Below are 24818 nucleotides of genomic sequence, written 5' to 3' on the forward strand. Positions count from 1 at the left end.
AAACAAAAATAGCAGAAGTGCTAGACCTGATCAGATCTTTGGCCCATCTAGCTTTATGCCTCATCTTAAGCTTTTTGCCAGGGTCAGATATGTCGGAAGACACCAAGAGAATCTCTGCAGTCGAATAATTGTAGAATAATCTGTTCAAATGGGACATTTCTTCCTCATCTCAGACATCTGCTGCTTGGCTGATGCCACTGAGCATAAATGGTTTGAAGATTTTCATTATTTTTTTAATGCGTTATCCATGTAGATGTAGGGGGTATGTTTATTCTTTTCTACATCTAAACATCTGAAAGTTTACCTGTCTGCTTCATCAATGATCAGCCACTGAGTGCGACGGAAATGAATACATTCTGTGGACTTGATGTGATCCACCAGGCGACCAGGAGTTGAAATAAGGATATTTATCCCCTTCCGTAATCTGATTTAAAAACACCAAAAAAAAAGGAAAAAAAGAAAAAAAAAAACAACACTCAGGTCACCACTAATTCTAGAACAGGACCCTAGAATGAGGAACTGGAACCTACAGAGGAAAAATCATCGCCACAGCAAGATGAGCAGGAACAGTACTTTCTCACTGATAAAAGCTGGAATTCCTTGCACAGCCAGCTTTTACCCTTAATCATCACTGATATTCACAGTGGCACACTCAACAATACAGACAAGGTGGAAAGAAATATCAGTAATATTAAAAAAAAAAACCTAAAGCATGCAAGCCAGGTTTTCTTTCAAATTGAGTACTTTTTGCTGTCAAGAGTAAACTTCTTTTTGTGTATGCTTATACATAGACAAATGAAAATTCCATTCTGGATTACTGGCTTACAGTTCAATTTCTGAAAAGGGAAAAAGAAAGATTTTTAACACCAGGAAATCTCTTCTCCAGAAAGCAATTTCCCCCGTAACAAATACTATAGACAGCACTTGGTGGTAAGCAAATATAAGTGTTTGTCAGAAGAGAAAAAATACTGACACAAGAGATCATCTTCTCAGAAGGCTCATCAACATTTTAGAAATAGATCCAACTGAGGAAAGTGAATACCTCCTGCTGACCCAGCCACCATATCTGTGTAAGATCCAGGGGGATCACAGCTTGAACCAAACTCGCAACTTCCTTGCTCAGTAAGAAAAGCACTCTAAAGAAGAGCAACAGATAAAAAGGCTGAAGAGCAGAAGAACCCAAAATGCAATTTAAGAAGTTGGCTTCCTACCTGGCTTTTTCTGATTTTCTCTTTTCTCCCCCCATAAGCACTCCAGGCACAATCCAGGTAAATGGCTACAGAAAGGAAAACCAAGAGCAACATAGATTCTTCTTCATAAAGAGACAGTCTAATCAAAAAACTATTTTTCTTGGCTAAAAGAGAAAAGACTGAGGCTGGCAGCAGTGCGTGCCTGATTTGATCTAACAGATACAATCTGCATGCACTATCTCACCCACAGCTAAATATCAATGGCCCCTCTAGTTCCAGGCATGTAAACTTACTCCCCACATTATCTGGGAAGATAGAAATGGAATCATCTTTGCACCACTTCCACTCACATAATAATATTTCTTTTCCTTCTCCCCATGAAGTCTAAATGTTCAAAGACAAGCTACACTGCTATTTCTTCATCTTGTCTTTAAGCAATATCCTCCTGTGGCCAAGGAAGACTTAAGAAAGACACAGGACCCATAAAGTTTATTTCTATGTACACAGACCTACAGGCACACAGTCACCACATCTGCACATAAAATGTCAGTCTCACTGATACTAGCAGGAGTTTTTGCCATTTACTTTAATGAGGCCCAGCTCTTCATCAAATCCAACACTGCTCAATATTTACAGGGGAGATAATCAAAGCACAGGACTGCCACTGCCTTGCTTGAGAAGAAATGCAGGACAGACACAGAGCACAGCTTGTAAGGATTGCACAAATGCGTGACTGGTAAATAAGTTTAAGTTTGCATGGGTCACTGCTTGCCAAAACACTCCAACAAAATAGTTCCTAACAAAAAGCACTCCTTTGTAAGGTTTAAAATAAGAAAGATGTCTAAGCAAGATCCGTACAATATAATCTCTGCAGCTGGCGTTAGAGTGCCAAGAAGAGATCAACGAGCCTTTTTCTCCCTCAGTAAATTACACTCCCCAGTTGTCCAGTCCTTCCATGCTCCAGTCAGACCATGATCTGAATCTTCCAGTTTGGGTCGCTATGGCAATTGATCTTTACTACACATTATATGTAACAAAGCAAAAAATCAGAGGGGAGAAGGGTGGCAATCAGACTTCATCCCCTGAAGATCACTTTCAATCGCTTGAGGTCCTGACAGAATGCCACTGCCCAGTATTAAAAGGTCCAAATTCCACACCAAGAGACTGCTCGTCATAACTTGTAACTACTATGAAAGACTGAAGTACTTTAAACCTCAGCAAGCTACAACCAAATAACTCCACCATTAAAAAAGATTTGATTCCTTACTATTTCAAGGAAAAACAGAAGACGGAGTGGGAATGTGGATCAGATAAATCATTAAGATGTTCTAACCCCACTGTAAGATACTTTGCTTCAGTAAAAAGGAACACATCACCATTTAATGACTACTAAAAGCCTTCTAATTTCTCCAGCCTTTCAACTGGCAAAACAGCTTCTACTCCCCACCTGAAATCCATCTGTCTAGTAAGTTCCAAGAAAATGGCACATGTCATTGTGAGAGCTTCCAGGATGATCAAAGGATTAAAAAAAACAACACAACACAACCAACCAAAAAAGCAACAGAGAACTGAATTCTTACCTTGAGTAGCTTCTGTATCGTATCAAAAGTCTGGAGTGCAAGCTAAGGAAATCAACACAAGAAAGAGAGTTCTGAGAAAGCCTGCTAATGGACACTAAGTCCCTTTTAGGCTCAAAAAATCTGTAAAATAATCCAGTTACATATATTTTCACAATCCTAAATACATCCTTGATTGTTTTTTTTAGAAGTTGCCTATTATTTTATTATCTTGAAAAATCCTGTCATGTTTTTGAACAGGTCCAAATATCTGTCTACTGGTTCAGGTCCACAAGGTGGCTCTGAGGACTATACAGACCTGCTGGCCTCTCTGGATGACCCAGGGATAAAATAAGTTGGAGGCACAAAAGAGTTTGCTCTACTGGAGGAGTAAAAAGGAAAGTTGCAAAACTTTCGGAAGAAAATCATTACAAAAAGGAACTGCAGCCCAGAGGTTAAAATAAGTCATCTTCTAGCAGTCAGGAAAGGCCACGCTATTCCCTCCATGACCACAGAGGGATCACACCACTGGATCTTGCTACCTCTTCATTTCCCAGTAAGCAGAACAGAGATGGTATACACAAAGCTTGTGAATCTAAATTTCTGGTGACTGAGAAACATTTCGCTGTCGGGTTTCACGTGCTGCCCAACAGATGCTCGTGCTGCGGCAACGAGGAAGGCTGAGAATGGCAGTGGTGCCACTCTGACTCACTCGTGGAACACAAGTATGTGAACAGGGCTTAGCTATGGGAAAAAAGCTTTTTTAACTGCTCTGACTACACAGGCTACATCTTATTTGCCGAGCTTTCAAGAAAGGCCATTGCCTTCAACAGAAAGTAAAAGCGATACCAAATGTAATTACAAGTTATCTGCATAAGTGCAGTTAATTGAAGCTCTTCAAACAAGCTCATGAGCAGTTTCCTACATGCTTAGTATTCATGGAGCATCCTAGCAAGGCAGTGAGCTTGCTGCAGTAAAAATTTAAAATAGCTTCAGAGCTTTCTCTTCTCATGGAACTGAGATGAGATATTGCACTGCAGGTTCTATGAAACACTGTGACCCAAACTAGATACCTGTAATCAATTCTCCACACTGAAGTTATTATTTGACGCACAAAAAAATAAGGTTGATACCTTCCTCTGAAATCGCTTTGGCAATTGCAAGTCATATAAATCAAACAGAAGACAGTTCAGTGGAGAAACCAACTCCTGATAGCCTCATCTTCAGCATTCACTTATATATTCAAAAGAGAGGCTTTAAAAATGACGTGTTTGTATAAACCTATGAAATTAGCTTTGCAAATACAATGGCTTTGCTTACACCCCCCACACGAGTTAGGCAAGCTTCTCCCTCCCATGCACTGAGCTAGAGAATTTCTCCAGTCTTCCCAATTGATCTCTCTCCCTGCATGGAAAAACTTGAAGAGATTTCTTACATCTTATTCCAATACAGCAGCAAGCAAAAGTGCCAACACACATCCAGAGAGCAAACATTCTTTCTGTGAGGGCAAAAGGACAGACGTTTCCTAAGACTGTTTTTAGGCCCTGGTGGATCCACATCTGCTCTACAAAAACAGCATTCAAACACTCAGCAAGACTGAAAGAAAAAGGGTCACCTACCTCTCTTGTTGGGACTAATACCAGTGCATAAGGCCCATCACTCCGCTGCAAACAGAGAAGACTGCTAAGAAGAATGTAGTGCTAATACACATGACATCTCCACTTTTAATGCCTAACAGCTGACAAAGCAAACTCTGATGGGTTTTAGTACAAGCTTGTACATCACAGTTTGAGGTATTCCCCTCCCCTTGAAAAAAAATTTAAAAAGATCAACAATCTTTCAAATATCAATACCTCACTGCCATCTCTTTTCTGCTCTGAAACCCACCCACAGTCATACCCAACATTTTATTCCACATACACTGTTTCACTCTCAAATTTCTGAGTTGCAGAAATATTCTCACATTTGATGCACCATAACAATCTGTAGGTGCCAGCAGTAGAAAGTAACAATGCAGGATGGGTTGGAAATGCACCACACCAACTTTTTTTATGGGTTGAAGCCTTTCCATAAAACGCACAAGAGATGGCAGATTGGCAGCAGCACTTTCTGCTCAACCAGATGATCCAAATTGGGAGCAATTAACAAATCTCACTCGATGTTGAAAATTAGAAGTCTTATTTCTAAGGAGATGGCAGTAACCTTTGTTTTCAGTTCTCCCAGGTTCCAAACTGCTGTCTCTTTTGCACAGCACCTTCTTCAAACTTTACAACATAGCCTACTTATCTGCTGCATGATGTAAAAGCAAATGTACAACATTTTACACATAATAACATTAAATCATCTGTACCTCAGCAGTATAGGATGATCACAAAGTGAGTCCGCCTGACTTTTGTAACAAGAACAGACACTGATGGCTTCAAGATAACAGACAGAATTTGTTTTTTATTAATCTCAGTATCAAAACCAAATATGTTTAGTTGCACCTACCTGTATTTTGGATTTCATTCCTTGCAAAGACTGTACAAGTGGAATTCCATAGGCAAGAGTTTTACCTTCATAAAAGGAGGAAAATTGGAAGAGCCTCCATGAAAAAAAAAACAACTGTGGTACTCCAGAAAATAAAAGTATAATTCACTCCACTACTCTTAAACTGAGGTCAGAACTTGGAGAAGTTTTAATTAAGTAGAATGTTTCCAGTAACGAAGACTGGCAGATCATTCACTCAAGGGTTAAATTAAAAAGGAGAGGTGGCAGAATCTGTCTAAGATCCATCTAAATAAATATTTCCATCCACCCAAGAAAATGTGACATCAAGACAGCTTATTGTAGAGTAAGCACATAAGCTTACTCATTAAGGGTGTGTGCTGCTTAGCTCCACTGGCCTCCTGGACTTGCACTCCCAGCACAAGCCTTGGAACAGGCCCATGCGCAATGGCTGGCAGCTGCACATCAACATTCAGTCCCACCACTGTGCACTGTGTCATTACAGAAGTTTGCACAGCATCTGCTTGTGCCACAACAGTCCCACACCAGGGTTCTGAGCCTGTCACTCTCATAAGCTGTACTAGGAACATGATGTTTTGGTTCTTTATTTCAGATCCAACTTAAAATGCCCTAGGAATGGAAACTGGCAATTAAAACACTGACCTGAACCAGTCTGAGATCTCACTAGAGCATCTTTGCCTTGCAGGAGCACAGGAATTGTTTGCTTCTGAACACTGCATAGCAAACAAAATGGTTAGGAAATACAGATGCAACAGAGCATAGAAACCTAAGGTTTAACATACAGTGACCGCTTCAAAACTGTTTACCACAAATTCCCCGTGTTCATCTCTGCTGTATAGCTACACCACTAAAGGTGACTTTTGAGGGAAGTCACATATCATACATGTCAGATATGATAAATCAAGAAAAAGATGACTTTACGATTTAAGTATCAAATCAGGAGCTAGGAGTTCGAGGTTCCATCTCTACCCACGACAATGACTTGCTATGTAACTATGGCACCCAAAATGTGAAACAAACAAACCCCATGGGAATTGGGTCAGCTTAACAGTTACTGCTGTCTTCACAAACCAATTATATGTAATGAAACAATCATATACGATTGGCTTTAAGAGTTAGTGAAGTGTGAAGTTCTTAAATGGATTTGCTTACCTGGTCATACTACATATCTTCAGAACTGTAGTTATTGTGGCTATCTAGAAAGAGAATTAACAGGAGTAAACAAGTTTTGTTGTCAAGCTGTCTCTGTTGTTACTTTTGTAGCACAAGACAAAGCAAAAATCAGAAAACACATACTTATTCTCTACTAGCCCAGCTCAGCCAAATGGAAAAGTTCCAATATCCTCATAATGCTTCTACTAGTTCATCAGAATTATACCTCCGCTGACACACAGGAAACACCAGATTCGTTAAAATACTGAAACTCTCAAATAGTTTTCAGTGGTTTTGGCATTACAGACGGAAACAGCAAAGGGTGCTGAGCCCTTGTGTGCAGGGATGTGTCAGGATACTGGTCAGCACACTGAGCTAAGAGACTGCAACACAAAGTGCTGCTGAGCCTGTCCAAGTTGCCATGAATATAAGCACATCCCTCATCTTTCAAAAAGCACCCCCTCTCAAATAGCACGTTCCAAGGCACAAAGCCTCCACAGCACTCACCAGGTGTGGATGGAGGTCCAACTGGCTGAAAGAATCTGTAGTGAAAACATTTTCTTGCACCTGCTGCACTGCTTTTCTGAGTTAGGGGAAACAAAGCAAAGCATACAGTACAGTTATAAATTACACATTAATTTTGTGTAAAAAGGAAAGAAACCAAATGACAAGCAATTGCTCTGAATTTCAGGCATCAAAACTTTTGTTGTTGCTGAAAGATACCTGTGAATTTCTGGGATATTGGGGTTGTTTCTAAACAGGCTGGATGTCTTAATGAAAAGTTTGCTTTTCTGGCTTTCATTTTGGCCGTCAGTCGGTTGCTTCTTAGGAAGAGATCTTTTTGATGAGCTTCCCTTTTCCCCGCTGTCAGTCTCTGCAGCACGTTTCTTGACGTTGTTTACTGATGGCTTAGGTTTACGTTTCAGAGGTGGGTTTCCATGTGCTGATGACGGGAGCTTTCTTTTCAGAGCATTAGGCTGCTTTGATGTTAGCAAACAAACCAGAGAGCAAGAATGCATTAATGGATGAGGATTGAGTACGTGACACCATGTCTCACTCACAGTGAACAGAAATATTAGTCCGAAAATTGATCGCTTCTTTTTTAAATCCTCTGCACCTTAATTAAAGAAACAAAGCTAGATTTTTATATATAAACGTATATTTGTAAATAAACTAGGAACTGTTTAGCTGCAAAAAATCATTCCTAAAAACTCTGCAAATGCCCTCATTTCATTACAACAACCCCTACATGCTTCTTGTTTTTTCTAAGAACCCCATCCTTCATTCCAACCCGTGCTTCTGCAAGCTTTTAAGATTTCTGGCCTCCTTTTCTTTGATCACAATTGGATTCTTTTCCTTAGCTTCTAACCTGAAGAAAGATTTTTCCCTCCAGAAACAGTGAAGCAAGAAACTAATTTCACCTCCTTTGTCCCTAAAGCTCTTTCCTATTCCTCAGCCCTTTTCAATGAACTTGTTTTCCTTGAAACATTTGCAGAACTCTCCTGAAACAGGCAAAATCCCTGCAGAACCTTGCCTCACCTGTTCCTCTCTCCTCCCCACTTTTAGTTGGGCACCATACTTCTCTCTATCCCTCTGTGAACCGTAACGTTCTCAAGCTCTATTCATTTCTTTCTCTCCTTACTTCACGTTTTTTGGCTCTAAAGATCTTCTCAGGTCGGATTCCCAGCTATGGTAGAACACACCGAGCTCCACGCAGTTACTGAATCCCACCCGCTCACCCCAGCCGGGGTTCTCTGCACCTGAGCTGACGCCTCTCACACCCGGGTGAGCATCCCCCGGGCAGGCTGCACGCCGACCCGCGTGTGATCGCTCCTCTTTACCCTCTGTGTCCTCCCTCCACATGGATTTACGCTGTCCGAAGCGCCCAGCCCTCCCCAGGCTCTTCTCGACCAGCTCTGTGGGAGCTGCCACGCGCCATCCGCAAAACACGTCCCTCGCTTATCCGCCGAAACCCAACCGAACAAAACCCGATCCTTCCACCCGCAGTAAGGTTTGCTATCAGAGCGCTCACAGGGGAGTTGCTCTACCCCAGCGTGCCCACTGGAATCAGGATCACTGCGGTTGGAAAAGCCATCCACGTTCCCCCGCAGCGCCCGGTGCCCGCTGACCCGTCCCTCAGCGCCGCATCCCCGCGCTCCGAGCAGCTCCGGACGGCGCCCGCGCCGCTCCCTTCCCCCGTGCAGCCCCGCACGCGCCGCTCCGGCCCCGCGGTTCCTCTCCCAACCAACCCGCTCAGACAGGAGGGCCCGGAGCTCGGCCCCGCGCACCTACCCGCCTGGGAGCCGAGCTGAGGTTGAGGAGCAGCGGCCCGTCCTCCTCCATCGCGCCGAGGCCGCCGTGCTCAGGCAGCGCCGGGGCAGCCCCACCGCGCGGCGCGGGGCCTTCGGCGGCGGCGGCGGCGCATGCGCAGTGCGGCGGGGCGGCCGTGAGGCGGCGGTAAGATGGCGGCGGCGGAGAGCGGGGGCAGCCCCTCGCTGCCGGCGGCGGGGGAGGAGGAGCCGCCGCTGGGGCTCGATTCGCTCGTCGAGGAGGCGGCGGCCGCGGCGGCCAGCGCCGGGTTCCGGCTGACGGCGGTCAGGAGAGAACCGGCGGTGCGGCTGCAGCACGGGGTCAGCGGGTTGGAACCGCTGGCCTGGTCGGAAGACCACCGGGTGTCGGTGAGCACGGCCCGCAGCATCGCCGTCCTGGAGCAGCTGAGCGACGTGCACAGCGGCGGGCAGGAGATGGTCATCCACCGCACGGCCGTGCCCGCGCCCGGCGCCGCCTGTCTCCTCAAGGTGAGTCGCTGCGGCCCCGCGGGATCCCGCTGCGCTGTGCCGGCCCTGCTCGGGGTCAGACCGCCGTACGTGCACGGTGCCGGGGCGCAGCGACGCTGAGGTGAAGCTGCTCCTCTAAGAACCGCTTCGGTGCCAACCCTCTGAGAACTGTCCGAGGGCAGTTTTGAGTAGAAGCGCTTCGTGTGTTCCTGTTCGAGCTGAAAGATTTCCACAGCAGGAACTGCTTTGTTCTTCTAGGCGTGCATCGCATCTTCTACACTCCTTAGCCCACGCAGGAGTCAGCTCCAGCTGAGCGTCTCATTCAGCAATAATTCTGTTGGGACAGCTCTGATTATTATTATTTTTTTTCCTGAACAACACTTGAGATAATGTAAAGCACCCGATATTTCACGTTACTCCAATCTGAACGTTATTTGAAATAGCCCTATGGACACCTTTCAGAACTGGTGTGTGAAAACATTCTTCGGTTCAGCAGACAAAGATTGAAAAGCCCAAAGTCCTGGAGGGACACTGACGGTTGGACTAGGCGATCTTTGAAGCCTTTTCCAACCTTAATGATTCTAAGTCAAAACTTTTACAAATTTTGTCCAACAGAGAAGCTTAAAGCGCCAAGAGCAAGGTCAAATAACGATTAATTTGAACACTGTAACACAGGCTGTGATAGAAGATGCTCTGTTTCACACAGTTCAGGCTGGAGCAGGCTCTGAGCACCTGACTATGCTGTATGTATCCCCGTTCATTGCAGGAAGTCGGACCAGGTGGCCTTTAAAGGTCCCTTCCAACTCAAAAGATTCCATGGTAATTAATTCTAAAAAAGCCTTCTTAAAATAACATTCTAAACCTTGTGTTTTCCTGTTGTCTTTCAGGTTGGTCCAAAAAAGGAGGTAGCAGAATGTAAAGAAAAGTTTGCAAATTCCATGGATCCGACAGTTAGTCAAACTTTTATGCTGGATCGCGTGTTCAATCCCGAGGGAAAGTCGCTGCCGCCCATGCGAGGATTCAAGTACTCCAGCTGGTCGCCGCTGGGCTGTGATGCCAACGGCAGGTGCCTGCTTGCAGCTTTAACCATGGACAATCGATTGACCATCCACGCAAACCTCAACAGGCTGCAGTGGGTGCAGCTGGTGGACCTGACGGAAATTTACGGGGAGCGTTTGTATGAAGCCAGTTACAGACTGACGAAGGCCGACACTCCCAGGGGAGAACTGGAAGACTTCTCTGAATTTCAGCGACGGCACAGCATGCAGACCCCAGTACGCATGGAGTGGTCGGGTATCTGCACCACTCAGCAGGTTAAACATAACAACGAATGCCGGGATGTTGGCAGCGTGCTCTTAGCAGTGCTCTTTGAAAACAGTAACATTGCGGTTTGGCAATTTCAGCTTCCGTTTCTGGGTAAGGAATCAATTACTTCTTGCAATACCATAGAGTCTGGAATAAGTTCTCCGAGTGTCCTGTCTTGGTGGGAATATGAACATAACAACCGAAAGATGAGCGGACTTATTGTAGGGAGTGCTTTCGGACCAGTTAAAATCCTTCCCGTCAATCTAAAAGCGGTCAAAGGCTACTTTACACTCAGACAGCCCGTAGTCTTATGGCAAGAAATGGACCAGTTGCCAGTGCATAGTATCAAATGTATTCCGCTTTACCATCCCTACCAGAAATGTAGCTGTAGCTTAGTGGTGGCTGCAAGAGGATCTTATGTGTTTTGGTGTCTTCTCTTGATATCCAAGGCGGGTCTGAATGTCCATAATTCCCACGTGACGGGGCTACATTCTTTGCCAATTGTATCTATGACAGCAGACAAACAGAATGGCACCGTGTATACCTGCTCCAACGATGGAAAGGTAAGGCAGCTGATTCCTATATTTACAGATGTTGCTTTAAAGTTTGAGCACCAGCTGATTAAGCTCTCCGAAGTGTTTGGCTCTGTAAGGACTCATGGAATAGCTGTTAGCCCCTGCGGTGCGTACTTAGCGGTTATTACGACCGAGGGCATGACTAACGGCCTTCACCCCGTTAACAAAAACTACCAAGTTCAGTTCGTTACTCTTAAGACTTTTGAGGAGGCAGCTGCACAGCTCTTGGAATCTTCTGTTCAGAACCTTTTCCGGCAAGTGGACTTGACAGATCTTGTACGCTGGAAAATCTTGAAGGATAAGCATATTCCTCAATTTTTACAGGAAGCACTGGATAAAAAGATTGAGAGCTGTGGTTCTACTTATTTCTGGCGGTTTAAACTGTTTCTCCTGAGGATTTTGTACCAGTCAATGCAGAAAGCTCCCTCAGAGGTGATGTGGAAACCTTCACACGAGGATGCAAAAATACTGATATCTGATTCCCCTGGAATGGGCAGCACTGAAGACGATCAAGAGGAAGGAACTTCTAAACAAGCCAGCAAGCAGAGCCTATGTGACACAGGCAAAGGTATGGACATAGATGACACTGCAGATGATTCTCTTCCTCAGTCAAGTGACATAGGAGGCCGTGAGCCAATGGAAGAAAAGCTTCTTGAAATACAGGCACAAATTGAGGCAGTAGAAATGCACTTGACACGAGAACACATGAAACGGGTGTTGGGAGAAGTTTATCTACACACATGGATTACAGAAAACACCAGTATTCCCACCAGAGGAGTCTGTGATTTCTTAATGTCCGATGACGGATATGATGACAGAACAGCACGAGTAAGTGCACCTCTATGCTCCGGGGATTTGGTGTTACAAGTTACTTCTTTCACCCCCTTCCACAGCCTTAAATGAGAACGCAGCTTGGGTGGGAAAGAGAACTGTAATCATGTAATCCTCACTAGACAGGTCCTATAGTGCATACCTTAAGTTGTCCTTCCTAGAAATTATGGAACAAGAGGGAATGCAAATACAGATGTTGCAATCTGGATCAGGTACAATAAGGACTAAACACGTCTTGAGTTTTTGCAGAACATGGGGGAGGCTCAGTTATTCCACTGCTCTTGGTAGGTTTAGAACATACGCTAATCGAGAAGAATGTTTTTGTGGCTAGGCTTACTTAATTTAGCATCTCTACAAAATTAAACTTAAGAGCTATATCCTCTAGTAGGTTACATCTGCAGTTATAATCTTTCGGAGTTGCATGCCTGCATTTCTGTGGCAGGAAATAAGTGATCAGTGAGCCCTGCACTGGGCAGTGAGGTTTCCTTCAGGCAAAGGAAGCTTCAGTGGGAACACTGCCATCAGCCTCCCTGCTCTTAAGACTCGATGACAAGATTGTCTCAGATGTGTCTATGCCTCTTTGTGCAGGCAGAGAACAATAGTTTTCTGTACCCAAATTCTTAAACCACTTGAACTCTAAAACCAATTTTTACAATGCATTTAGAAAGGCAAGAAAACATGGTTTCCGCTACTGATGCAATGTGGTGCTCTCTGCAGGACTTGCAAGCAAGCAGGCCACACAGTCAGCTCTTCAGTAATTCACCAGGAATGCATTCTGGCAGAACTGCTGTGTTTTATAGTATCCAATTACTATAAATTGAAGGCTTAAGGTTCTCCTTGCAGTGATTAAAAGACGACTTCCAAATTCTATTTTATCTGTTTGGTTTGCTGTCACATTTTAACGGTTCTTGGGATGTGGTTTGTACCTATTGAAATGACAAAGACAAATTTGATCATGTAGATGTTCTACTATAAACCTGACGTATCCTCTGTGATGACTGCTGAAGACATACATCCCACTAGGTTTTGTATAGGTTTTTTTTTTTTGGGGGGGGGGGGAAAACATCCACTGTGATACACCTGAAAACATCATTGTGACCACCACTGGCATCTTCTAAAGTGGTACAACAGCAATTACTCCAGTGGTTTTTACATTTATAATTAACCTAACACTGTTGCTTTTACATTCTGTATCCCTTTAGTACGGGACAGATTAATCTGGGAGATCACAATAAAGCAAGAAGTAACATCTCTGTGACAGCCTTATGTTTCTACTTCTTCATATGACTCAGTGAAGTGGATAGGTCTTTGCATCCTGTATCATGTTCTAAAATCACTGTATCCTGAGAGACTTTTCTACTTTTTGGTAGGCAGCTGTCTTGCTATAAACGATGCTGACTGCTGTGTATTCCCAGGTGCTGATTGGGCATATCTTAAAGAAAATGAACAAACAGACTTTTCCAGAGCACTGCAGCTTGTGTAAAGAGATCTTGCCATTCACTGATCGCAAACAGGCAGTCTGCTCCAACGGACATATCTGGCTCAGGTAATCTGCTCTTAGAGTTTCTGCCTTTTCCCTTTCTCCCCTACATGAATTAAACATGTTTAAATAGCTAACATAAAATACTTGGTAGTGTTGGAGTAAGAAGTTGTGAAGCATGATGCCATGCTGCAGTTAATTGCTTTTTTTTTTTTTTTTGCTGGCTCTTATCTGTCCTCATCCCTGAAAGAGAAGACACTGTAGTTTGGACTTGGATCCCTTCTCAGTACTCCATTTGCAAAATAAAATGCTTTTGATCATTGAACTTCTTTCTTCAAGCAGGGGGAGGGATGGGACAGGGAGAAAGTGGGGGGAGGATGGGAAATCAAGCACACATCATCCTTTGGAGCAGCACGTGAAAGAGTTCTAACTACTTCAGCATTGAAAACAAAGCAAATTAAGAAAAATGACAGGAAACAGCTATGCTGGGAAGTCAGACACATTCTGGGATATCTAGAAAAGGAAATCTTCCTGCATCAACATATCAGTATGCTGTTGGTCCCTGGAGACTTAGCATGGCAGCAGTCTTGTCATTTCAGAAAAGCCTTTCCCACCTACGTTTTTCTTAACAGACATAGGAGCTATTTTGCCTAAAGGGGCATTGCTTTTGGTTGGAGATGCTGTGGTTCTTCCCCTGGGCAGTGGCCCTGGAACACTTTGCCTCTTCTGCTTGTACGCTACAGTTCTTTGGCCAACAATGAAACTTTTTTCCACTGCAAGCTGGGTGTTGGGCTTGTTAATTATGTGTGCGCTTGTGAAGTTTCACTTTCTTGAATGAATAAACGATCAATTTTGTGTCAGATGTGGCTCACTACTGCCCTTATCTCAGGGAGTAAGGTCTGTTGGGAACAGAACCCAGCCTCTGGGCAGGGCGTGCAAACAGGTTACAATGCAATGAAACCCCAAGCTTTGTGATTAAAAGCAACTTGTCCTTTCACAGGTGCTTTCTAACCTACCAGTCTTGTCAGAGTTTGGTATACAGGAGGTGTTTGCTTCACGACAGCATTGCACGGCATCCAACCCCAGAAGGTAAATCTGTGTCCCAGGAGGGCAGGACTATGTATTCTTACATCTTATTTGCATAGAGACTTGAATTAATTCCACTGACTTTTTTTCTTTCAGGCAGCTATATGAAGGTACTAGTACGCATTTTATGCTGCCCTGGTTTTGGCTGTGCCTTAGTGGTAGATGTTAATTACAAAGTAGCTACTATAGGAATTAACTTCTCAATGTTATGTTCTATGACAGCTGGTAACCTACATTGGAGTGCTGCAACAGTTAGTTTATATTCAAGTTAAAGGAATGAATTAACATGCAGTTCTGCAGATATGGAATGCCTTTGGCTTTCAATGCAGGTTGTTTTGATCCAGCACAAGTTAAGAAAAAATGGGCATCCTGATGGCTTAGGCCCCAAATTCCGTTGGTACTTTTCTCTCTCTCTCTCTCTCTAAGGCCTGAGTATTCCCATCATCACTGAGGATCAATTACAGAACTGAAGCCTCTGTAGAGGCTGTAACCTTCATTTCCTCCATGTTGGAGGGGGACAAAGAAAAAGGAATTACAGACTGCAGTAAGCAGTGCATCTAATTTCATTTAAAAAAATGAGGATGCTAAATTCTGGCTTTGTGATTCCTCACCTTTTTTTTTTTTTTTCCTGTTTGAGTTATGTCTGACTTCTTCTTAAGTAGAGACCGCTTAGCTGAGTATGTAATGATGCAGCACTGACTGTTTCACCTTAGTTTTGTCGCCTGCTGAAATGAGATTGAAGCTGGCATTACTTGGAATTTCAAGTCAGAAATGGAGTTGGACTCTGTCTGAACTCTCAGTTAATCCTGTGTGGTGAACATACACAGACTTTCAGGATTACTATTTAGTTTGTCCATTTCAGCACCATTTGTGTTCATCTATATCTCCAGTTCTAAACAGTGTTTTCTTATTTGCAGATCCTGAGTGGATCAAGAGGTTATTGCAAGGACCTTGCACATTCTGCGATTCTCCTGTGTTCTAGAGAAGAGCTGTGTAAAGACTGAAACTATTTTCTCTACTGCATAAGCTCCCTTCAGTCTAGAATGATACCAAGTGCAGGAATATACACTTCATTGAAAGGGGAGGACACTGTCTACAACCCTGTAAATAGAACACTGGAGGTTCTAGAAACTCCCTAGGTCCAGAGGCCATTCTGTGCTCCAGAAGCAGAAGTACATCTGGAAGAGTGAGTTCATAAAGCAATTTCGAAATGCGCCCCATTGACGTGTCAGCAGCTGGACATGCTTCCTTTTACTGAAGGGAAACTGAAGTCTTAAGCACACAGAGTGAACTGTCCTCTCTGCCTGGCGACCGTGTGGTTTCCCAAAAGCTGGGAGGGAACAGCAGAGCTGCCTCCTGAATGGCCTTGGTGGGTAGAGAAGGCTTTAACTTGTAGTGCTTGTTTGCTTTTTTTTCCTCCACAAGTACTGGCACTTACTGTAAAATATTAAATTAACAAAACAATTTGTGGTTCTAACTTCTTGGGGAGCGAAGCCAACGTCAGTTGCAGCCATAGGAAAGAAACTGGCTGTCATATTAGTTTCACTTAAAGCCCTGAGGAATAACTGCCTTTGAGCTACTAGAACAGTGTTGGAGTTAGAAGGGTAAACTATTGCCTGGATCAAATATGGATCAGTAAGAAGAGTTTTTAATGTAATGGATATTAAACTATTAGCAGTTAGATTAAACACTAATATATATAAAATTTCCAATCTCAGGTCTCCTGCCCGACTTTCTTTTTCTGAAAAAAAAGTTCTGCCCGCTTCCTAGTTGTTCCCAACATGTCTGCTTTTTGTTTCATTTAACCCTTTACCTACAAGAATCATCTTTTCCCATGCAAGTCGGTACCAAAACCATTACTGCTTTACCTTACTTCCAGCTGAACCGAGTCTCCCTCACACGGGCGTTGTTTTGCAGAAATCTGACACAAGTAATCACCCCCAGTTGACAGCTTCTCTTTTCATAATAACGCAGTAAAAGCAAAACAAAAACCCCCAACGTGGCTAATGTAGTCCAGGTCAAGTTTCCACAGCTGGTCGTGGAGCCTGGTGAAGCTGCTCTTGTATAACCCAGGCTTTCTCAGCAAGAGATCCATAAATAAGGCGGTGATGTAGCATGGCTGAGCCCAGAAATCTGTTCTGCTTTCAGAAAAAGAATCTGTCTTGTGCATCTAGTTCACATAAGGAGCGGGAGAATCCTTTTCAACTTCCTATGCAGGGCTAGAGGAATGATACCTCTAAAATGCGTATGGTTATATGGTACAATTGTCTTGTTAACTTAAAAAAAATGTCAAATAATACGAAGTTCATGTATTTACATTCCTCCAAATACGAATGGGGACACTCAGATGTGTTGCTCTGTTTGTGCTTCCTGACCCTTCTCCCTGTGTGTGAAGTCCTCTATAGCTATTTGAGAAAAGTCAAGGAACTGTCCTGGCAGTATCAGCCTCCAGCAGTGCACGTGTGGATTGGTGCTTACGTTTCCTTGATTTAATGACTATGCATATTTTCTTAATGTTCCTTAACCTTCAGCAGGAGCAAGTGTTCTGCAGCTAACATTAAAACAAGTCAGCTGTCCTCACTATTTGGTGTTTCATGCATTAAGCGTGACAGCGCTTTGACTGAGAACAATTCTGATATAGTAGACTAGAGCAGCAGAAGCACATTCATCTGTAAAATAATTAGCCTTGTTTGTAAATATCCTTGGAAGTGATACCATAACTGTATTAAAGAAATGTTTAGTTTTTTATTGCTGTGCGTTGAAAATTGAAATGACTTTGGCGTGTCTGCGAGGAAAGGAAACGTAGATAGCGACAGCATCTCGTGAAACAAAGTCAGAGTAACCTTGCTGCCTAATTTGTGCACAGTCTGAGGCAGAAGCTACACCTGAGGCAGCACTTATGTTCTCCTTCCCAGTGTTCATGGGGTGTGGGGGAGCACGACATTTATCTGATGTGAACAGAAGGGTTATTTGTGGCGATAGGGAAACCATTTTAAGTAGAAGCTGCAAGACTTTGGGCAGTGCTGGCCAGTTCTCTCCGTGAATAAATAGTCCCATTCGGAAATTCACCTGATGATGGAGGTGAGAGAGCTTTCCAAAGCTGCATACAAGAACTTTGATATTAGTTTAGAGGCCCTAATAGTGCCCTGGTCTGCTGAAGTGTTTACGCTGGCTGACTGAAAGGTTCACTGTGCTATCATCCGATGAAAACCTGGTTATTACTTCAAGCAGTTCTCCTGAATTTCCCTAGAGTTTTAATGCTTTAGACGTGTAGAAGCTGGTACCCCTAGCACTAATGTTTCAGCATTAATGTTTATTTTCCTTGTCTTTCAAGGCAGTAGATACTCAGTATACCATTGCCAGTTTATTTAACCTGATTTATGGCTGCTGGGAGAATGGAATTTTAAAGCCAATGATGTCGGCTTTGTCTGCATGCCAGTGGAGATGCTTTAGCACAAAGCTTTCACTTCTCACCCTGACCCATTCACAACAGGTAAAGAGGTATTGTGATTTATTTATTATTTAAACAATCATTGGTCCCTAAGTGTGTTTTTAACTAGCATAGATTGAATAGCATAGCTTCAGAGCAGTGGCATTTAACCTCAAATGTTGATCCTACTGGGTTTTTCTGCCCAGCTACCAGCTGAAACTTACTTCAGGAAACCTATCTGTCCTGGATGCGTGGCTTGCAGGCCTAGGAAGGGGGGGGGGGTGTAGTCCCTGTACAAGTACTATAACAGCCTGCAGAGCTGCAGCAGCACCCTAGTGCATCATCCCTTGTGTTTTCCCTTCTCAAAACCCTTTGCTTTCACCCCATGTATGGAGAAGGGAAGCGGCTGAAGGAGGAACAAACACCTGCTGCTGAGTCCTCGCACTGTTTTGCTGTGAACAGAGCTGCCTTCCCAAACTAGGACCTAGTGGAGCAGTTCTGCATTAAGGCCCAGTCTGGTCTGGGACATCAAGTGAAGCATTCAAAAGATAAATCCCATGAAACCAGTGTATCTCACTAGGTCCAGGCCCTAAGTTTTGCAAGATAAGCGAGTGAATGGTTAAAAGCCCTCAACTGCTTCAGCATTTGGTGGTAAACACATGGCTGTCCAAGGTGCCTCACTTCAGAGAAAGAACAAACTCTAGCAGAGACTGAGCAGCTCTTGATATACTACTTCAATTTTTTATTATTTTTTTTTTAAAGTAAGGACTGTAGTATTTCCTGTTGCTTTTGAGAATTATATAAGATGTGCTTCTCTGCCAATTGCAAGAGTTTGTCGCTCCTCCCCTGGTGTGAAGAAATCCAGGCTGTTGAGGAGATTGGCAGAACAGCTCTGAATTGCTTTTGGACAGCTTCTTTTGACTTGGTGCTAGATGCCATTGTTTGAACTAAGGTGAAAGTTTGGGTGTCATGATGTCTTGGTTCTCCAGACTGCATCTCCTGCTCTGGAACCAGTGACAACGCAGCTCGTCACTGCCTTTTTACATTAACTTAGCTATGGGATGGGGAGTTATTATTCAGTCATCTTTCTCTTATGTTCCCTGATCCTACTAATCCTATTGTATATTTCTAGAGAGGAAATACTATGGTTGCTAATACATGTAGACAATAAATATTTCCCTGATTTTCATAAGCTTACCAAGTTTTCCACTCGCTAACGTATCGTCAGTGACTATGGGCAGCATAACACTATTTACTCTATCTTCATTAAAGGCTTCTTGATGTGAACACTGAATGCAAACATTCATGAGTCCTAGTTAAAGGTTAAGATATCACACTTGTGCTGTTATGTCCTAAACTAACACTTGGAGGAGGCTTGGTTTCACGAGTTTAACTTCTCAAATACAAAGCTCTTCATTATTGCTTACCCAGTTTGTGAAGCAGTGGGCAGCCTTGAAGGCACAATTGCTGGGGACTCAGTTACCACCTCTGGATAGGAAATCAGAGAGAACCAGGAGAAGAATGTCACGTCATTGTTTCTGGCAGTCACGTGGTAAGTGTGCTGATAGCAGCAGTCTGGTGCCCACCACAGTCCAGTAAACTTCACAGCTTGTTGCTGCAGAGCACTAGTTTGTTATTTGTGCAGCTGGAAGCAAGGGCAATGGCAGACTGAGCCTCAAAGCGCTGGGAGTCACGGCAGAAGGGAGATTTAGAGTAAGTTTTAAATTAACTGGAAGAAAAAATTTATGAGATCTCAGTAAATAGGGGTGAAATGCTCAAAGCAGTTATCAGGACTGTTTGTTCGCAGCCCCCCTTTTGAAACTTTCTATATCAGGGCTGCAAATGCACAAGCTACACTTGCATTCTAAATGTACGCTGACAAGGGAAAGGGTTTGTCCTTTAACAAGAACTGTGGGATGCCTGCTAGTCTACTGCTTTGCTGCTAAATGGGGGAAAAGCAGCCTTGCTAATCCCATCTGGGTGGATAAACAAGAACTTGTGCTTGGTTCTATGCACCGAGATTCCTACTCTGCCTATAGAAGATGGAGGAATCTTGACAAGATAGAGTACTGTATTCTCCTGGAAGTCTCAATCCAGGATGGCTCCACAGTCACGTGGAGGCCAGCGTGGCTGCAAAGCAATGCCTGCAGAGCTGTTGTTTTCACTTCTCGTGGAGGAGGGCCTTGTATCCATACTATCCCTTAGTCTGTGCTAATCCTTCCGTAAACCGTTGACACTTTGCTATACTCAGTTCTAACTCATACAAAGTATGTATTAATACTTGACACTGGAGACGTTTCCAGACCCTTGCTGGAAGTAGGAATATTCTTTTTCCATAGCTGTATTTTATTACTGCTGATTCAGTTTTTAGCTCTCTTCATTTGAGTCACCCAGAACTCCTACAGCTCTGTCATGCGGGTAGGGACCTCAGCAGTGTCACAGCTGCCTCTGCTTGACTAGCCAGCGCTGTTTTCATTGCTGCAACACAGCAGGTACACAGGGCTCTGTACTAACATTAACTGCATTGCCATCCAGAGCAGCAGAGTAATTCCCTGCACTGTCTTAGGCTTTGGCCAAATCATTCCAAGCGTGGGTATCCAAGCTGGAGTATCTCCATCACAGAAGGACTCAGTGCTGCTGAGAGCCTACAGTGGGAGGTCCAGGGCCACGCCAGTCCCACAGCATTCTTATTTAACACTAAGCATAGTAAGCCAGCCCTGAAAGGGAAAACCCCAAGAGCCATCCCAATGGAACTGTTCACATAAGATTTGAATTGAATTGCTCTGCTAATCTAATGGATCTCTTCATGCTGCTTCAAATTCTGTTCTGGGGTGTGAGTGTTGTAGCTGGCAGACCTTGGGGTCCAAGCTAAATGAAAAGCAAAGATGAGTTCTAATCTTTAGTTCCTGGATTTTTCCTTAGAGATTTTAGTTCATGGGAGGGTCTGACAAAGTTGCTGTGAATATTGATGCTATGTATATGGCACATTTTGTAAACGTGAAGCAAACTTGGATGAATGTTTTATATACTGCATTGTAATCCCGCTCCTTTTTTTTATTCTAAATAAATAAAGTGCTTGTTTGTAACGTCTGTATTTTAAGGGACTGACTTCTTGGGGGGGGGGGGACACAGAGTGCCAAGAGCTGAGAGGGGCAAGAGAAGGATGACGCACGTAAAGCACACAGTCTTTGAGCATGAGGCTTCACACTTAATAAAAAATCTCACTTCCATAAGGACTGCATGGAGCAGCAAGTTTGACCCCGTGCCTTTTGAAAGTCAGATTTCTCAGCTGTGACATATGAAAGACTTGAAATGCAGGAGCTATGGGAAAGGTGAATGCAGAGCCAGGGGCTGTTTATTTCAAGGGAGCTGCATGCTGCAGACAGGCAGCTCTTCTGAATCTCTGACTGCTGTAACCCTGGGCCTCATTCGTAGAATGAAAGGATAAATGATTTTTAGCCCAGGCTGCCCAAAGCAAGATAAAAAGATTAAAATCAAGAGCTAATCTTTAACGATATGAGAAGATAAAGTTTTAGTTCTGCAGGTCTGAGAAAGTGGCTTGCTAGAGAAATGGGACAGGTGTGCCTCATTTAGTTAATTCTGAGAAGTTATTTACAATGGAAACTATTTGATTAAAACAACTAAGGAATACTGAGCACTTTATATCTGTAAACACCCAAAGAACTGGGTTGGGGGTGAATAAGCACTATTCACCTGTTGTTACACCTAGAGGAAGGGAGAAGTAGGGAGTCTATAAAACATGATTTAGAGGCAATCTGGACAATGACTTCCCAGCTATAGCACTTGCAGTTTTGACTCCTAGGTGCCAAACTGGCTTGCTCTGTTGCTGTCTTGCATGGCAAGGAGCACACCCAGTTGTGTGCCAGCTTGTGCTGCCAAGGCCCTTTCCATAGCAGGACAGCTCTCACTGAAGCTGGTTGCAGACTGAGTGGAATCTGAGACCTCACCTATAGGTGTCCAGCCCTATCCCGCTATTAGTCATGTTGATGCATGCCCCTAAGAGGAAGAACACCTCTATGGTCATATTCTACAGCTGTACTAGGTAGAAATAGAGGAAGGTCATTAGAGTTCTTTACATCAAGTCTTAAAGCGTTGTTACATGGCCACTTGTCATGCAACACTGGTGGCAAAGCGTGGGGTCTTCAGCCACACAGCCCTTCCCTCCTCACCCACGTAGGTTCAAGCCCCTTCCCTCAGCTCCCAAACTGCTGCATGGCAGCGCTCCAGATCCACAGTTACACTAAAGAAGCAACTTTCTTCCAAGAAAGGAGTCTGACAATCACTTTTTCTTTTCTTCCATAGAAAGAAACTGTTCTTGTTGCAGAAAGAGGAGAATAACCCAGGAGAGCCTGCCTGTAGAGAGGAATAGACACTTTTCTGTATGAAGTAAGAACAGTACAGAAGTCACCTCTGAGGTTCTGTTTTGGCAACTTGACACAGATGGGCAGTTACAGGGTCAGAACTACAGTTTGCGCCTCTGAGCAGCAGACCCTGAGGCGCAGGAACCTGCCAAGCCTGTCTCTGCCCTAAAACAAATGCTAAGGAACTGTAAGAATGCCTCCTCCTCTTCTTCCTTACAGTCATATAGCTTCTACAACACCCCGTGAATGGATGTAAAACCAGTTATGTTTAAGATTTCTGTGCTGGCATCATCACCTGAGGTGTATGCACCTGAGCCCTTAAAGGAAAGCTGAGAAACCAAGAAAGGCAGGGTAAATCTTTCAAGAGCTACAGGGGCCCCTGCAGTGACAGCGCTGGAGGATTGGGTTTCCTACCCAGGGGCATTTGAGCATCCTTCCACAAAAGCACATGAAGGATCCGCTGCCTAGAGCGGGTGGATGTGAAAGTTTGTGGAACAGCTGAACACGTTCATCTCGTTGCTGAATTACATAATTAACAGCATAATATATTGAGTATAGCACAACCTCCAAACAGCCCTCTCTGCAAAGTGTCTTTGGAAAACTGATAAAAGATGTCCGCTTCAGGACCGGGCACGCCGTGCAATAAGTAACGTCTGATCCCTGCTGTGTTCTTACCACCTCCTCTTTCCCGTGTTACTCTCATTGCTTAACATTTGTTTTGCCAGAATAAGATGCTAATAAAATCAAGAGTAGTTACCAAATTGGTTTTCAAGTGTTGCATTCCAATTATAAAAACCTAATTCCTCCTCCCATCCACTCAACCTTTTTGGTATTAACAGGCTTTACTATGCAAAGTGATGCAGGGGCTGTTTCGTTTACAGTAATTAAATGAATGTCAATTGTTTTAGTTGTTTCCGAGGGAGAGTTCTACACGAGTATTAGCATGTTCTGCTAACCCTTACGTTCTGCTCTTCAGGCCTGCTGCAAACCCTTGGGGGTTGACCATTGACCTGAGACTGCGTACCCAGACATGCCAAGCGCATCTCAATGAGACGAGCTCTTTTTCTCAGTTTCTATGGAACCAGCAGAGCGGAACTAATATAGCGTCCGCATATAGATGAAAGAATGAAGAGGAAAAAGGGCTTTACAGCTAAATTAATTAAGCAGATGTACCTGTCTAATTAAAGACGGGCCGTCCCTTTTGTACCCTACCGCAGTACAAACAGTATTTAAATACACTCTCTCTCCATTTCATCTATCAAAATATTTAGTTGGAACATCCAGATGAAGGTGATATTAGCGAGATGAGCTTCCCATGTATTATTAATAGAAGGGCTCCCAATTATGCATGAATGCTACAGCATATCCTTATAGCAATAGCATAAAAAAAAACAGCTGCCCAAACAGGTTACCAAACAGCACATTTGTAACAGGTAAAACTGTTATAAATGCTTTGGCCCAGCTTCACACAAGGGTTTGCAGTCAGGCCCTGCGTGGCTGTTCCTCACGCTACGAGCCAGATTTCTCAGTGCAAGAGGCTCACGTTGCTGGTGCCAGGGCTCTCTTTGATTTCAGAATTTATTTGTCCTGAGACTTTTTAAGGCTATCTTCAAGCCTGGCAAATCCCCACTCAGCAAACCTCCCAAAGGTTGTGAGAATTCTGACCTTAAACTCTCATCGCTCCTACCCCAAATAACGCAGTACCACCCGAGCCATCCAACCTAGTAGGGTCTTCCCAACCAAATTTACTGTACAGGCACAAGAAAGGATTTGAGCACGGATATCCTTACAGTGCTCCACGTACGCGATTAAAGACAGCAACAGAGCCAAACTTGACAACAGTAGGAGCAGAGAAGGCACAAAACCAAAAGGCTCCTGGAGGCCTGTGCTTCCTACCTCTTCCCAGGCACAAAGACTTCAAGGAGAAAGCTGAGGCACCCCCAGCCCCTGGTCAAGGGGAGTTCACACTCACGTACACAGCAGGGATAGAGTCATAATAAAGTCATCAAACACAGCGCTCACCTGAAGCACAACAACAAATCACACTCCTTCCTTGGAAGCATTAAAGACACACATTCCCACAGCCTGACTCCAGCTAATAGCGCCGTACTCCTCACCAAAGATTTTCTAGTTAAGAAAGACTTACCTGAATCTTTAGGGCAACCTGATCCAGGCAGAGCAAAACAACCCGGCACCCATTGTCCCGGCCAAGCTGAAACAGCCCCAGGTGCAGCCCCAGCCAGCAGGAAAGAAGATGGGAGCAGCTGCTACAGAAGAGCCTCTAACACCGGTTGAGAACCTCATGCAGAAAACAGAATGTAGTAACATATCTATTCCTGCAGCTCGTTATGCCCTTAATTGGGTTCTAAATGTGATGAACCTGCTAGTAGTTTTCTATGGCTCTAGATGCTATCCCCTGTTGGTCTGAGCATTTCTGCCTGGCTGTGTGACTGCAGAGCAGGTCACAGGGAGGGCTGGGGCAGCCACGCAGGGACAGTCCTGCTGCTTTGCCAGAAAATTTTAAGCAAGTTGAGTTAACAAGGGAA

At 44.0% G+C, this 24818-nt stretch overlaps 2 protein-coding genes across 8 annotated transcripts in view; one reads left to right on the top strand and one right to left on the bottom strand.

The window, feature by feature from the left end:
- The window catches only part of DDX31 (DEAD-box helicase 31), a 43133-nt gene extending 34279 nt beyond the window's left edge, over positions 1 to 8854 (bottom strand). Inside the window, exons 1-10 of one of the 2 annotated variants that reach the window (XM_021413588.1) lie at positions 8699 to 8854; positions 7130 to 7383; positions 6914 to 6989; positions 6407 to 6450; positions 5897 to 5967; positions 5237 to 5301; positions 4366 to 4410; positions 2771 to 2812; positions 1212 to 1276; positions 305 to 424 (exon numbers count right to left, since the gene is read on the bottom strand). In XM_021413588.1, the coding sequence (XP_021269263.1) occupies positions 305 to 424; positions 1212 to 1276; positions 2771 to 2812; positions 4366 to 4410; positions 5237 to 5301; positions 5897 to 5967; positions 6407 to 6450; positions 6914 to 6989; positions 7130 to 7383; positions 8699 to 8749 (833 nt within the window). In that variant the 5' untranslated portion in view covers positions 8750 to 8854. Of the gene's footprint in view, positions 1 to 304; positions 425 to 1211; positions 1277 to 2770; positions 2813 to 4365; positions 4411 to 5236; positions 5302 to 5896; positions 5968 to 6406; positions 6451 to 6913; positions 6990 to 7129; positions 7387 to 8698 lie in introns of both variants that reach the window. The other variant, XM_021413587.1, reaches the window with a different exon arrangement.
- Positions 8824 to 19442, top strand: GTF3C4 (general transcription factor IIIC subunit 4). Of its 6 annotated transcripts, none has more exons than XR_002443557.1 (7): positions 8824 to 9204; positions 10071 to 11051; positions 11388 to 11891; positions 13310 to 13440; positions 14375 to 14463; positions 15378 to 15829; positions 17795 to 19442. XR_002443557.1 is itself a non-coding variant. In XM_021413585.1 (5 exons), the coding sequence occupies exons 1-5, from the start codon at positions 8869 to 8871 to the stop codon at positions 15440 to 15442; spliced, it is 2442 nt and encodes an 813-aa protein (XP_021269260.1). In that variant the 5' UTR covers positions 8825 to 8868; the 3' UTR covers positions 15443 to 15924. The 6 variants fall into 6 exon arrangements, 1 of the variants encoding a protein (XP_021269260.1); XR_002443556.1 differs by having other exon boundaries at positions 8825 to 9204; positions 10071 to 11891; positions 17795 to 17961; positions 19322 to 19442; XR_002443555.1 differs by having other exon boundaries at positions 8825 to 9204; positions 10071 to 11891; positions 17795 to 17953; positions 19322 to 19442.

This window comes from Numida meleagris, chromosome 16, assembly GCF_002078875.1.
Source record: "Numida meleagris isolate 19003 breed g44 Domestic line chromosome 16, NumMel1.0, whole genome shotgun sequence".
Lineage (NCBI taxonomy): Eukaryota > Metazoa > Chordata > Aves > Galliformes > Numididae > Numida > Numida meleagris.

Bases quoted from the DNA above. Each gene is read 5' to 3' on its own strand.
- GTF3C4 (XM_021413585.1), top strand. From the start codon at position 8,869: ATGGCGGCGGCGGAGAGCGGGGGCAGCCCCTCGCTGCCGGCGGCGGGG. The intron at 9,205-10,070 runs GTGAGTCGCTGC...GTTGTCTTTCAG, and splicing joins GCGCCGCCTGTCTCCTCAAG to GTTGGTCCAAAAAAGGAGGT. The intron at 14,464-15,377 runs GTAAATCTGTGT...TCTTATTTGCAG, and splicing joins ACGGCATCCAACCCCAGAAG to ATCCTGAGTGGATCAAGAGG.